This window comes from Lycium ferocissimum, chromosome 2, assembly GCF_029784015.1.
Source record: "Lycium ferocissimum isolate CSIRO_LF1 chromosome 2, AGI_CSIRO_Lferr_CH_V1, whole genome shotgun sequence".
Classification (NCBI taxonomy): Eukaryota; Viridiplantae; Streptophyta; class Magnoliopsida; order Solanales; family Solanaceae; genus Lycium; species Lycium ferocissimum.
Window position 1 is genome coordinate 42,098,572 of NC_081343.1, and position 15,796 is coordinate 42,114,367.

Here is a 15,796-nt window from a genome sequence, read left to right on the forward strand (position 1 = left end):
AGGTTTTTTAGAGAAGGATTAAGGTTTAAAATGGCGTATGCAGGCCGAGGTTTCGGTGGGCGGTCGATTGCCGGAACTTGATTTTCTCAAGACCGGCACAATGAGAATTCATCGGTGACAAGGCCCAGCTGATTGATGGAAATTGTGAGCTGTTCAGGATGAATTTCAAAGAGGGATTGGACGGAGACCATGGCAAGACGGATTGTGATATGGATGGAGGTGGTCCTTCAGACGCGTTGTTGCTAGCCCTTGGTTATTTAAGGTTAAGGGATCTTCTTGCAGTTGAAAGCCTATGCAAATCTTTACGTGATGCTGTTCGAGGAGATCCACTTTTATGGAGAAGTATTCGCATAGGACATATATTTCATACTAAGATCACAGATGATATTCTTATAAAGTTGACAAATAGGGCTCAAGGCCATCTTCTTTCTCTCAGTCTCTATCACTCAAAGATCACTGATGTTGGTTTAATGCATGTACCTGAGAGGAATCCCAGCCTGGACAAGGTCAGTTGTAATCTTGTATTGCTTGTGTAGATAAATTTTGTCATTATGTCTTTATGGTTTTGCTCAATCTTGTGTCTTATCAGATGCAATATGTAGTATTAACAGTAAAGTTGGCATGATTTGCAAGTCTCATATTAGTAGTAAGAGTAACATGTGCATATCTTTGTATTTTTATCATAGTTGTGTTTTTGCTATGTTTGACACTCACCTTATTGGTCAGACATAATTGGACATGTATTCCCCATCCATGTAAGAACTTGGGGAAATGGAGACAACTAGAAATTGAGAGGAGCCGGATCCGTGATCAAAATAGAAGTGCAGAAATAAATGCACGTCAAACACTATGGTAACGGAATTTAAAAGAGCACTTAAATGGAAATCAAAATATCTAATAAACAAACAATTATAGGGAAAAGGAAAAAGATTGACTGCAACCGTAAAAGAAATGCATGTTAAAATATCTAAAAAGTAAAAACAAACAATTATAAGGGAAGGAAGAAGCTGAATAATTGTATGTATTTAGAGATTTATGCGCATTTAAAAGTAAGATAAATGAAGTTGTTACCGCGCATTAAAAAAAAAAAAAGGTAAGATAAATGAAAACAATTTGAAAAAACAAACTATAAAGTAATTTTAATAAAGAGCTATTTTGGTCTAAGCCTCTAAGGTATTAAAGTGTCACGTCACATTTCCTAGAGCAGAATTTTTTGTGTCATATACACTCCAACCATCTATCGTGGGGTTGTTAACATAACCGACATCACTTCCTTCACCACCTGCGAGATGGTCTATTAAATGAGTGCAGGGCATTGCTGCACAAAAGCTTAACTCTATGTATCTTCTTCATGGTTCATTTCTGTGAGTGCAAGGAGAAACTGTGCTAAGAATAAATAAACGGACAGTAAAAGGTGGGATAGGGAAGAGTATAAGATGAAGAAGACGGCGGGCAAGAGGTCGTTTCAAAACTAAAGGGAACAAACAAAAGTGATCGGTCAAATAAGGCCTTGATCCTTTATCTAAAGACCAACTGTGTAAAACAAACTCAAAAGGAAAGTTAGTTATTAATGTGAAGGAACACAACCTTTAATGGAAAAGGCACTTCGAATAATTCCTCCTTAATTTTTCAAGAAATTGAGGAAGAAAAAGGTTAAGAAAGGAGAAAAAGCATGAATGCACTTTTTGGCCGAAGAGACATGCCACATCACCTCCTCAAAGCTTAGCTTTATATAGATACTAGTTAATAGGCCTGCGCTTCGCGCGGTCTTAAAATATCTTATTATACGTTATTACTATAATATTCTTCTACTATCAAAACACTAAAATATTTTTAAAAATTTTCTTTAGCCTTCAAATTCAAATAAATTAAGTCTCGTATTTTTTATTCATTTTACTATTAACATGTAGTTGTGTGTGTGTATGTGTCTATATATATATATATATATATATATATATATATATATATATATATATTTTTTTTTTTATTTTTTTATTTTTTTTCATCACTTGACAAAAGAATCTTCTCAAACTACGACTTTTTTGTATAATCTATGTAAGTGAAACTACATTTTTATTTTTTCTTAAGAAACATCTAAAAAGAAAAAATCTCATAAAAATTTATCTCTTTGTGGCCATGCATAAATAATGATATTCCTCTTTCTCCGTGACTGAGACAACATTTTAAACAAAATACATTTGGGTTTAGTTCATATATTTTGTCTATTTGAAGCAAATACTTATATGAGATGCTATACATAGTTAATTACATTACCCAATAAAAAACCTTAAGTTCTATTTAATTAAGAAATATTAAAGGACTATTAAAAAATGAAATTAGAATTAACTTTACATGAATTACATTATAAAACTACTAATAATAAAAACAAAAATATTATATTATTATCATTAGTGTATAAGAAGATGAAAATTATATAAATGAAATACATAGTTTTTTTTTTTATTATTAGCATCAAATAATCATTAGAAAAGAATACCGTCTCTTGTTTATGTAACATAATATTGAAAAATATATGTTGAAACCATGTTCTTGGAGGGCACGTATACTTCGTAAAATAATTCAAATTAATTTTTTCTAGTAAATAAAAGACCCCTAAAATTGAGGACAATATTTTTATTATGATTAAGAAAAGCAAGAATTCCAAATATTATATTCTCTTCTAACGCATGTCAGTATAAATAATTGTAAATTATTGAGATTGAAATTCTGAATGAAATTATCAACATTTTTATTGTGAAACAAAAAATGCAGGAGCGGTCAAATCTCTTTCTCTCTCTTAAATTCTTTCTTTTCTTCAATTTGAAAGTGAAAGTGAACCTCTTGTTACTTTGTTAATCGAACATTTATTTATAAAAACAATTTAAAATTGAGACTTAATTAAATATATGTATTATTCTAAACATGCTTTATGATATGATTGTTTTATTAAGTAATTGCAATATTATATTAACCTAAAGAAAATGACACACAAGTTAAGGAACGTTCAAGCTCTTTTCAAGAGAGAAAATCAGTTAACAAAATATACCCTGAGGAAAAAAGAACCAAAACTAATTTCGTCAAATCCTAAATTAGAGATACATTCCAAGAAAAAATATATTTGGCAACAAATTTTTTTTTGGTTGCCATAGATTGATTATTGTTGCAAAAAGTACTTTTGGCAACAAAAAAAAAATATTTTGTTGCATGAACTTTTCCCAACCACAGACAGAACAACGTGCAACAACTTTTTTGTTTGTTTGTTGCCAAAAGTACTTTTTGCAACTATAATCAATACTATGACAACAAAATTAAATTCTTTGGCAACAAAAAAATCATTTGCCAATAATAAAACTAAGTTGTTACCAAATATAAAAAATTTTGTTGCAATTTCTATACTTTCTTGTAGTGATAATTATTATATACTAAACTCTTTTATTCCTTCATGCTATGATGACTTATACTCATCAAGATCCGGAGTATATATATATATTTGAGTGTTTGAACGCTATAAAATTATCGATTTCAATCATTTACAACACACAAAGATGTTGTGCGTGAATTATGGTATTGTATTCTTTGTATGTTAATGTATAGATTTAAGTATTGTTAAGTACCTTCAAAATTGATAGATTAATGTTTGACTTTGTTGTTACTCCCTTGACAATGAATGGCAAGATTTAAGACGATAGTTGTGAAAGTGTTATCAAGATCCGGAGTATATATATATTTGAGTGTTTGAACGCTATAAAATTATCGATTTCAATCATTTACAACACACAAAGATGTTGTGCGTGAATTATGGTATTGTATTCTTTATATGTTAATGTATAGATTTAAGTATTGTTAAGTACCTTCAAAATTGATAGATTAATATTTGACTTTGTTGTTACTCCCTTGACAATGAATGGCAAGATTTAAGACGATAGTTGTGAAAGTGTTATTCTCCTTATTGTTGATGTATCCATTTCTGTCCAGCATCATTCTTCTACTCTTCTTCTTATCTGCTTTAGTTTCTTCCTTGTCTCTTCAAAAGAGGAAAAAATTATTTGAGTATTATGAATGGTAATGGCATGAATTTTGAGAAACAATATTTAATTATAACTGACAATACATGAGAATAGAATAAATATTCAGCAAGAACGTGAAAAATCAAAAGTGCACGGAGGAAATAAATGTGTCGGAGAATTAAAATTGAAGTGCATACGGCTATACATGAGAAGGAAATAAATATTAAGTACTATGACATATGTCCACGTGGAATAAAAAATAGTTGGATAAAGCGTACAAATTATATGACTTATGGTACAAGCTTTCATTGCGTGTACAATTTGTAAAGCTTTTGGTACAAGTATTTGATGTTGTGTTGGTCCTCCTTGGAGGCTTATATATAATAGAAATATATTTTATATCAAAACTAACATATACTTATGAATATAAAGTCTCGAGTTTATGCAGGAAGTCTTGAACAAGGCTGACTCAAACTAAAAGCACTGGAGCAATTGATATAAACATAAAAAATTAGCTTCAGATGGACTAAGGCCTCATTTGTTTGCACTTATTGGAGGTCCGAATCTGAATGATTCAGACCATAAGCCATTAAGTGCATTTGTTTGCATTAAGATCTAGGCATTTATTGGGTCTGAATAAGTCTTAATCATTAAGATCTTAAACCAAGTCTTAATATCATCAAGAGGTATTTTTGCATGGCACTTTTTTATCACTAGCTCCAACCCTAACCCCAAACCCTTCACCTCAACCCTAACCTCACCTACTCTCAACTCCAACCCCGCCCCACTACCCACCCACTTCCCACAACCCTCACCCCACCAACAACCCCAATCCCACCCCACACCACCCACCCCCACTACCCTCACCTACCACCACCAACCCTACCCCCACTCCCCACTAACCCCACCACCAACCCCCTACCCCACACCATCCACCCCCACTCCCCATTACCCCCACCTCCCACCACCAACCCCACCCCCACTCCTCACCAACCGCACCACCAACCCCACCCCCACTACCTCCCACCCCTCACCCCAACCACCCACCACCTGCTCACCCCCACTTACCACCCACCATGATTACAAAACATCTCCACCATTACTAGTGAACATAAATGTTTCATTTTTTTTTTATCAAATAATATTTTTTTATTAAATTTGTATTTGTTTTCTACTATTTAGTTACTTTTTAATTTAAATTGTATATTTTATTATGTTTAAATAAATACATTATGCACATTCAGATATTGAAAAACAAACAGTCTTAATCATTCAGTGTTCATACCTAAAGACAACATCTTAATCATTCAGATGTGCATTCAGATTCAGACGTCTTAATCTTAATGAAAACAAATGAGGCCTAAGCCATTCTTTGTTCGCTTATCTATATCTATATCTATCTATATTTATTTTAAAAGCATGAATATAAATATTAGTTGACTAAAATATTCTTCAAATATTGAACGACTTTTATACTCTTGATAAGCTCTAATCCTATTTCTTTTCTAACATAATTCTTAAACTAATAACCTAAAAGACCGTTAAAAAATATTAAATTAAATAATTAGTTAAAAGAATAAAATTTGATTACAATTCTGAATTAGAATCCTAAAACTAGTTAGAAATACTGAACAACCCCTAGGATAACGTGGCAATATTGTGTTAGGTCCTTCGTCAACAGACTCCTTGCATGAATTTATTGTTGAATAGGAGTCCAAGTCTTAAAATTTTGAGCGGGTTCAGCCCTTGGAGCGTCATCATGCTTGAGGGGCATTTTGGTCATTTCACTGTGAGCTGTAAACTGGATAATACGTGGTGTATTAGAGTCTTGGACTAAATAAAACTAAAGAGGCCTCATATATATATATTCATAAGAATTCAAGCAACATTTTAACATTTTTGCTAGATATTTTCTTGAAAAATAAAAGGAAATAAAATTATTAAAAAAGAGATAATTGGTGAAAAGGTGGAAGATGCCTATATATATTGATGTATAAATAGTCCAACTTTTTTGGGAGTTACTTGCAATTCATAGCCTAAAAATGAAGAGGAGAGATCAAGATAAATCTCACTAAAATAATAGTAACTTGAATAAATATATAATTGAAACAAAAATAACTAACAAGAATTTGAGCGTGCACTTTTTTGTATGCTTAGAGATTTTGCTTATAAATAAAATAATTGTTTCAAATAATATACTGTGCTAAAATTTAATTATCTTTAGATATAAGTTTTACAATAGTCATAGTGGTTACACGTGCAAGGCACGTGACATAGAATAAAAGCACGAATACTAAAATGCTAATTGTTGATTGATTAAAATACCCCCAAATATTAACTATAATATTTTCAAGAATATTGGCTATTTAATGGTGGCTCGATGGGCCATTTGGATGAGCGCTGTTATGATGGTGATTTAAATGGAGGTTTTGGGCTGTTTCAATAGAGGAAAGGACGATGGAGATTAATGGTGGCCCACCAGTGGGGACGGATGTTGCTCCAGTCACCATTTTAAGTCAGGGAGGGTTAGGTGGATTCGAATTTTGTGTTGGGATATAATTAGTTTAGGTTAATTTTAAAACTAACCAATTAAAACGTGCCACGTAATAAATACAAAAATTTAATTATTTTTCGGAAAAGGGCCTAAAATACCCCTGAACTATGGGATTTACAATATTGCCCTCCGTCCATCTATTGGGCCAAAAATGCCCCTGTCGTTAGAAATAAGGGCAATTTAGGCCCAATAAATTGACGACAGTGATATTTTAGAGCTTAAAGGTAAACGGGGGGCATTTTTGTACCAAATCTCATAGTTCGAGGGCATTTTAGGCCCTTTTCCATTAAGTTAATAATGAATTAAGTAAAAGGGATAAAAATGTTGAAGAAGCCATCTAATGAAATCTCACATTAAAAGACAATGATGGATGGAACTTGTCCAAGTGTTTGGCAGGGAATGTGGAGTTATTCATAAAAGTGACGGGGCATAACTTGCGAGGCACATTCATAGAGACTGGTTATTTTAAAAGCATGAATATAAGCGTTGGTTGACCAAAATATCCTTAAAATATTAAACAACTTTTATGCCCTTTGAAGCTAAAATATTCTTTAATGAAACAATTTAACATTGGATATAATTGTAATCTAGACTTTGACTATGACTTTAAGCTCAACTAAAATTGTATTCACTTAGGATAAAATTCAAAATTATCCTATCAAAACAGAGTACGATTAGAACTTCATTTCATCAAAATGCATTCCTCACCAAACTAGGTCACTCATATATGCTTCTCACGTAAATATCAAGATATTTTATTTTTATTTGGAGTTATTTTGCATCTTGTTGTATTACTATCTTGAGAGTTGTTTACAGAATTGTGAATTATACGAGTATTAGTTATGTGGGTTTCTAAAGTGCAAACCAAGCATTGTACCAATTTTATACATGAATAGCTCACCTCATAACTAGCTATCTAACACAGTATTACTTATGCAGGAATTTAAAACATTCCCATGGTTGTCACCCTTGCGACTCGAGGTGGCACCGCAGTCGGGATTTTCCAAATTTCATATTTTATTATATATTTAAGAGAAAAGACAACATTTCCCTCATAAATTTGTCCGCAAAACTCACTTTAGCACCGTAACTTTACTGATGTTTATTACCCTCTTATTCTAGTCTGAAATGAAATTAATACCCCCTTAATAGGCGACGTGGCAAAAAAATATTATTAATTTTTGAGAAGCGCGTGGAAAGGAAAAAAAACACTAAATATTGTCCAAATTATACACGTGTCATCTTATAATTGGATGATATCCAATTACCTATACTTAATTATGTTTTTCTTAATTTTTTATATCATTTAAGATTTCCTTTTCTTTTTCCTTTTTTTCCCCTTTTCTCTTTCTTTCTCTTTTCTCTTTCTTCCTTTCCATTGGTTTGACGCCCTCTCCGATCCAACACCTCCATGCCATTCTCGTGTTCTTTTTTTTTTTTTTTTTTTTTTTTTGAAAATAAATTTGCTTGATGAGTTGACTATTAGGCATAATAAAAAAAAATGACAAGATTTAATTTATAGGCAGATTAGATGTGGATTTGGTGGCCGGAAAAGTTGTTCTCGGCACCATTTTTTCCGATGAAATTGAGCAACTATATGTTTTCTCATATCTTTCCCGTTTCTTAATTGAAATCCTCGACCCTTTCATGAAGGCCAAGGAGAGAACGATTCACTTTGAGTTTTTTCTCAAATTTGTACACTTCAACAAACATTGGCCGGAAAAAAAATCTGGACAAAACCTCCATTTTTTTCGATTGATAATTTTATCCGATTTGGGTTTGTTCCTTCACATAAGAGAGATTTTAGGATTTTTGGAGTTCCATGGTTGTTGATGGAAGAAAAAAGGCAGTCAGTGTTGTTGATGGAAGAAGAAAGGTGGAGAAAGAAAAAGAAAAGAAAAGAAAAGAGAGAAAGAGAGAGAGAAAGTAGGAGGAGGAGGAAGAGAAAGAGAAAAGAGAGACTATCTGACGTATTAATGATGTGTCATTGAGGTGGCGCTTATGTGGCGCGCGTGTATAGCACTTTCCAATCATGAAACTGGTACTGCACGTATAAGGTGGTATTTAATTAACTTGAAAGTTGTTTAGGGGGGGGGGGGTAAATAAACGTCCATTAAGTTAAATTACTAAAGTGAGTTGTGCGGCCAAGTTTAGGGGGAAAATGATGTCTTTCTATATTTAAGGTCGAGGTTTATTTTTCCAACTTCTCCAAACACGTAAAACGACCTAAAAGGAGATAGAACTCGTCCCAAGCCTCAAGAACACTTCAAGATAAGTCTTAACAGTAATTCTAAGTTGATTTCAATCCCCAATACCTTACTAACATGGTTAACCCCCAATAAAAATTAGTATTGAGACACCTGTTGCACGTGTATCCACACTAATTTTACATAATGTATATATAAAAAATTTAAGATTTATGGCATACGTATTTTAAAAAACCATTAAATATATATTAAACATTTAAATCTAAATATATATGTGATTAGGTCAATTGTTATTATAAATTTTAACCATGATACTATGAATTAAAGTTTTTCTGTCTGAACTGTTCCAGCATCACTCAGATTTTTAGTTTTATGCACGTGTCAACAATAATATGTTGCAGTAGTCACTCTTACACGTTATACACGCCTTTCTTATTTACGTGCAACTATTAAGGTACTTTTCTCCAATATTAATGAATTTTTGTAGCATAAATATTTCAAAAACTCAAAGCCAAAAGGGTCCTTGTATATCTTTAGAACCTCTAACAAAGTTATTTTAAGTTTAAATAATATATTAGCAATTAATGCAAGATCTAGAAGTTATGCATCAGGCATAACTTCTAACTGATGGATAACTTCTAGCTCTTGCCTATAAGGCACAACTTGCGGTTAATTGAACAGGTTCTCTTTCTTGAAATATTCTGAACTTCTGTCTGATAGGTAAAATTAATTTATGTTGACAGCTTATACGCAATGGCCAACAAAAGCTTTTCCTAGCGAATTTTTTAAATCGGGAGCTACTTTTTAAAAATTTTGTTAAGCGGGCCAAAAAAATCAAGACCACCCTATGAAGGCCATTTGTAAACTTAAAACCCCGTGGGCAATTCGCAGAATTGCCCTTCTTTTGGGGTGGTCTTTAAATTTTGCCCCTCGTATTTGAAATCTTTAAATTTTGCCCTTCGGCTAAAAACCCATAGGTTCCAGTTCGAACCCACACGCAATCAAAAATTTTAAAAAATTCGCAAGCGGTTTAAATTTCGCTATGCCCTGACGGCATAATTGTGAAGGAATTACCAAAGTTATGCTATACCCAAGATACTTATGCCTTATGCGCGACTTCGCATAAGTATGCGGTCAGATAACTTTGATAATTCCTTCACAAAGTTATCTCGGTCCGGCATAAAAGTTTGCTCATTAAAAGTATGCCCCCACCGGCATAACTTTGTGAAGGAATTATCAAAGTTATGCCGTGCCGCATACTTATGCCTTTATGCGTACTTGGCGTAAGTATGACGGGTACGACATAACTTTGATAATTCTTTCACAAAGTTATGCCGACGGGGCTATCTCCAACAAGAACCCCGGCAACTCCGTGTGATGGAAGAGTTGAAATTCCATATCTCATAGAACATCATCGCCTCGATCGGCATTGGGCGACCGGCGACTCCGACCGGGCCGATCAACTCCCCCATAATCCCATTCCCGAAAGTTAACATAGCACCTTGCTAGCTCTTCAAGTTTCGTTACACATGTTGTGGCTCTTAGTATTCTTGATATGATTTTCATTAATCAAGATTGCAACATCCATAAGTCAAGTTGTCATCTCCATTAATATTTTATCCTTTTGTGTCTCCAGGTAAATAATGTCTAAGCAACGGTCTAATTCTTTTGTTCCCCGTGGACTATATTGTAGTAATGGTCATTTTTAGTTCGTCATATCCTCGTGGGCAGACTTGGCATGAGTATGCGGGTCCCGCATAACTTTGATAATTCCTTCACAAAGTTATGCGGGTCCGCATAAAAGTTTGCCCATTAAAAGTATGCCCCCACCGACATAACTTTGTGAAGGAATTATCAAAGTTATGCGGACCCGCATACTCTTCGCCAAGTCGCCCATAAGGCGTGAGTATGCTGGTCCCGATAAAATTTGTAATTCCTTAACAAAAGTATGCCGGGTCCGGCATACACGCGACCCAAACCTTGTCTTGCAATTTTTTTTTTTTAATTTTATGCTTGAGCGGGGGTTCGAACTCAGAACCTCATGATTTCTGCGTGAAAGCTCAAAGTTGCAATGCGAAGGGCAAAAATTAAAGACCAGCAATATGAGGGGCATAATTTAAAGACCACAAATATGAGGGGCAAAGTTTAAAGACCACCCCAAAAGAAGGGCACTCCGCGCAAAAAAAAGAAACCCCGTGTAAAATCCAAATTCCTGAAGAGGCCCAATTTAATAAGATCGGCCCAAATTCGGAGCGTGTAAATAGTTCAAAAGCCTTCATTTTTCAAGCCCTTGTGGTATTTGGATTTGATCATTTATCTTCATTTATTAACTTTCCAATCCCCATATATAATCTGTAATCTGATTTTGAATTTCTCACACACTCTGTACTCTTAACATATACGCCCTACACACTGTATATATATTGCTGTTTTATAGCTGCGCTTTCTATTATACCTAGCATTTTCCGCCGATCTTGGTATGTTGTTAATCTACCTCTTCCTTCTCCATTGCGTTTTTGCTTTAATTTTCTCTTAAATAATTGAGGTGAATTTCGTTTTTTGCCGAAACAAGTTTTTGAATTTCTCTGAGCAATAATCTTTGGGTGTTTTTGTTTAGTCTCCATTTGAGATTTTAGGGTTGTTTATTCGTGGATATATCTCTTTTAGGTAAATTGGTGACTATTTTGAGTATAGGCCATGGCGTTGAATCAAAAGGAACGATCCTTAACTGGGATAGAGTTCGATAGAGAGTGTTTCATAGATGAGCTTTATGATCGTGAAGTTGGAATGTCCGATAAGGAGTGTGATGTTGTACTAGCTGATTTGTTGTCTCGGGATCTCACAAGTATCTTAGGGGATTTAGGGTTTAAGGCAGCCGGGGCTGAGGTTTCAGGACTCTTTCGGGAGCTTGATTTTGGGTTAAATAATCTTGGGTTTGAGGCAGACAAGGCTGAGGTTTCAGCATTGTTTCCTGGACTTGATTTTGGGTTAAATACTGGCACAATGAGAATTCATCAGGATGCAGGTCTCCAGTTGATTGATGGAAATTGTGAGTTGTTCAGGATGAATTTCAAGGCGGATTCTGATATGGATGGAGGTGATCCTTCAGATGCGTTGTTGCTGGCCCTAGGTTATTTAAGGTCGAGGGACCTTCTTGCAGTTGAAAGGGTATGCAAGTCTTTACGTGATGCTGTTCGAGGAGATCCACTTTTATGGGAAAGCATTCACATAGAACAAAGCTTTAGTAATAATATCACAGATGATATTCTTATAAAGCTGACAAATAGGGCTCAAGGCCATCTTCATTCTCTCAGTCTTTATCGCTTGTCAGAGATCACTGATGTTGGTCTAATGCATGTACTTGAGAGGAATCCCAGCCTGACAAAGGTCAGTTATTCTTTGCTTGCTTGGCTAAAATTTGTCATTATGTCTTGATGGTTATGCTCAATCTTGTGTCTTGTCAGATGTAATATGTAGTATTGACAGTAAAGTTGGCATAATTTGCAAGTCTTACATTAGAAGTAAGAGTAACACATTCATGTCTTTGTACTTTTATCATAGCTGTGTTGTTACTATGTTCGACGTGTATGTCTTTGTACTTTTATCATATGTTCAACGTGCATGTCATTATTGTTACTAGTTGTGTTGCTACGCACCTTATTGGTCTGATATAATAATTTTAAAATCCTCAGTTTTGCTAATCGGTGGAGACATAACGTGCAAAGCAAGTTTGTGGAATGGTAAAACAAACATATTTGTGTGAATGTTTGGCCTCTTAAGTCCTAACTTTACCACAAAATGAGTGTCATAGACATGTGGATTTTAAACTATATGTACGGTCATACAAGAAAAGAATTGATGGCATCATATCGATTGACAAACATGGGGATAAAAGAGAGGAAGTCGCCGGAGATGGTTTGATGATGTGGAACATACGTAGATCTCTAACTACACTGTTCTGTTTCTGGCACCATGATGGGGAACATGTAGACCTAAATTACATAGAAATAAGTTGTTTCAAAAGACCTAAAATTTCTATGAACCATGCAAACTTACAAAAACAGAACACAATAGAGGCAAAAAGTGCATACTGGGATTCCTCGTCGTTGCGTTCCTCCTTTTCATTCTTTTAAAACTCATGTTGATCTTTCCTTCAAAGAGATGCTTTTTATGGTATCAATTATGTTTGATACTGCCCCTCAAGTGCAATGTTTAGTAATGTGCTGATGATTGGAAATAATAAATTGGTTTCGTTATTTAAGTCAATTCATTTATGTTGAGAGATCATATTAACAATTTCATCGACACAGCTTTAAGAAAGTGACAGCTGTATCAGAAATGGAAGGATCTTATGTCTAACTGGTTTTGGTAGTCTTTTGTAATTACTTTCTGCCATTCACCTCATTTTAACCATTTGGGAAGTTCATCTACTCCATTAAGTTTCTTACCATAAAGCTCTTCACATCCTTCTATCTAGTTTCATTTTGATTCTATTAATCTCTTCTCATCTAGTTGTTCAATCAAGCGCCAACTCTTCACTTCGAACAATGAATTTAGAACCCTAACTTGTAAACCACACATTTTCATACAAAACCCTAAATTCAATCTGAATTTCCATGTTGACGTCTCTTAATAGGATTAATAGAATTTGATTCTATTATTGTCAAAAAAAAAATTTGATTCTATTAATTTCTTTCAGGCACTTCTTACTTATGTTGGTTTTCTGATATCATCTTTGCCTGTGTTCATGCAGTTGAGTGTCCCAGGATGTATGAGACTCACCGCAGATGGTATTCTCTCTAACTTAAAAGTCTTGAAGACTGCTGGAAAAATCAGACTTAAATATTTAGGAATTTATGGATTGTTTGGTGTAACAAGCCAGCACTTGGAAGAGTTCAAGCTCTTAATAGGTGTAGATAATAGTAAGCTGCCAACTACTTGTAAGCCACGGTTTTTTGGCAGTGACCAATTGTGGGTCACTTCTGATGATCGTGCTGTGGACATTGAAGTTTGCCCGAAATGCCAGAAGCTTGAACTAGTTTATGATTGCCCTTCAGAGAGTTGCCAAAAGAAGCAATCTTCCACTCAGTTGTGCAGGGCTTGTACTACATGCATTGCACGTTGTATCAATTGTGGATGTTGCTTAAGTGGCTACTTGCTTTGTTTAGATTGCTGGAGACAACCCTTGGTTGCCAAGAGAGGAAGCAGAAAAGACCTTTTTGTCTGAAACTGTTCACAATCAGGGGAGTTTAACATTTCTACCGCTATGGCTAGGATGCATAATGTTTGTTACTTTTATTGGCTGTGGGAAAGCTTTGGGATCACATAGTGCCTTTGAGCATCAGATGTAAAATGGAAGTCCTTTGTCTGTCCTGAAGAAATTGGAATCTGATTATTGTGGAACTGGATGAAAACATGGCAGACGAGAAGCTGATCTCCCGCATGGAGGGTTTTGATAGCCTTATGCTATGTGAATGCTGTGTAATGACCTTGTTTTTTGAATAAACCAGAGCAAATATGTTTTTTTTATCAAAACGATCAGACACCTAATAGCGAAATTGATATAAGCATAAAAATTAGATGCTTCAAATGAACCAAACCATTCCTTATTTACTTATTATAATACTCTTTCTGTTTAAGCCGTGACATGTACAGGCTTAATGGCAGTTTCCAAACAGAGATTGTCGTGAAATTTTTAAGAAGTCTGATACTTTTAACTTTAAGCATAAAATAATAAATAAAATATGTATTTTAGCATAATGCCCATATTAATTGGTACATAATGGTATTGGTTTTGGAAAATGATTTGGAATGAGTAATTAATGTTAAGGGTAAAATAGGAATTTTTTTTGTCTTATCTTGATATGGGAAAAATGACCAAGTAAAAATGAAAATTTATTTGAGCAATAGTGAACAAGTAAAAGTGAATAGAGGAGTAAATGTTATTCCCAAAATTTTGAGAGTATTGGCGTGTATGTATATTCCCTAGATTAAATTGGCATGTTTTTAGCCAACAATTTTATTGAGCAAATTTAGCCTAAAAGAAATGACATTCAATAGCCATCTGTGTATCTCAAACGCACAAAACTAGGAGCGAAAACATATTTTGCCTAATATAACGCTATTCTCGAGCAAAATTTAGGTTTCTTCCCCTTTCTCTCCCCCTTCCATCTATTGTCTCCCCGTCAGATTGTTTTGTTCGGTAGACAGGCAAGAAGATCCATAGGATTCTCTGCCAATATTGATACATAATGATATGAGATTGCATGTATACGTCAAGTTGAAGAAAAACAATCCCGAATTCAAAAAATTTCCACCATGTAAAATAACATGGCATGCTGTTGATATACATGTTATGGCTCCCAGAATAAATATTGAAACTGAATCTAGATGTACCCCAATTTCTGATGTTCATGGTATACATAAATTTGATACAGTTTTCTTGATTAAATATGATAATGAATACCAATTTAAGCTCAAAATATGTGATATACATATTAATAAAGATAATGATATACTTTGTATTTCTTCGGATTGAATATGAAAAATTTCGGTTTGGATTTTCGATTTTCGGATGGAAGAAAAAATCAAAAAATTCAATCCAAATAAGTTCGGATCGGATTGGATTTTTAAATGGAGTTTTCGGAGTTAATCGGTTTGGATATTTCGGATTTTCGGTTTTGACTTTTAGCTTTAACATGTTTTGGAACAAAACTCATATTTTTATGATATCTTAAACGCGATAATGTGCATTGGAACTTGAGCAGTCCCAAAATTTCATATGATTTTTTTTTTTAAGACTTGTTCTGGTTCTTTTACTTCCACAAGAAAACCATCAAAAGTTTTTTTTTTTTTCATCCTACCAAATGAGTAAATCATAGAAAAATGAGTAAATCATAGTTCATAATAAAATAATTGTAGAAAAAAGATCAATTAGAAATAATTGAGCAATAATTTCATTGTTTGCCGTCATTCGTCGGATTGTTTATTCGGTATAGAGGATTCTCCGCCAATATTGATTCATAATG

General features: G+C 34.0%; 1 protein-coding gene across 2 annotated transcripts; it reads left to right on the forward strand.

The window, feature by feature from the left end:
- Positions 1–130: 130 nt before the first annotated feature.
- LOC132038131 (F-box protein SKIP14-like) lies at positions 131–14,407 on the forward strand. 2 transcript variants are annotated; one of them, XM_059428855.1, is made up of 2 exons: positions 131–506; positions 13,522–14,407. In XM_059428855.1, the coding sequence occupies exons 1-2, from the start codon at positions 159–161 to the stop codon at positions 13,993–13,995; spliced, it is 822 nt and encodes a 273-aa protein (XP_059284838.1). In that variant the 5' UTR covers positions 131–158; the 3' UTR covers positions 13,996–14,407. The 2 variants fall into 2 exon arrangements, with proteins under 2 accessions (XP_059284838.1, XP_059284844.1); XM_059428861.1 differs by lacking the exon at positions 131–506 and adding an exon at positions 11,846–12,155.
- The last annotated feature ends 1,389 nt before the right edge of the window (positions 14,408–15,796 follow it).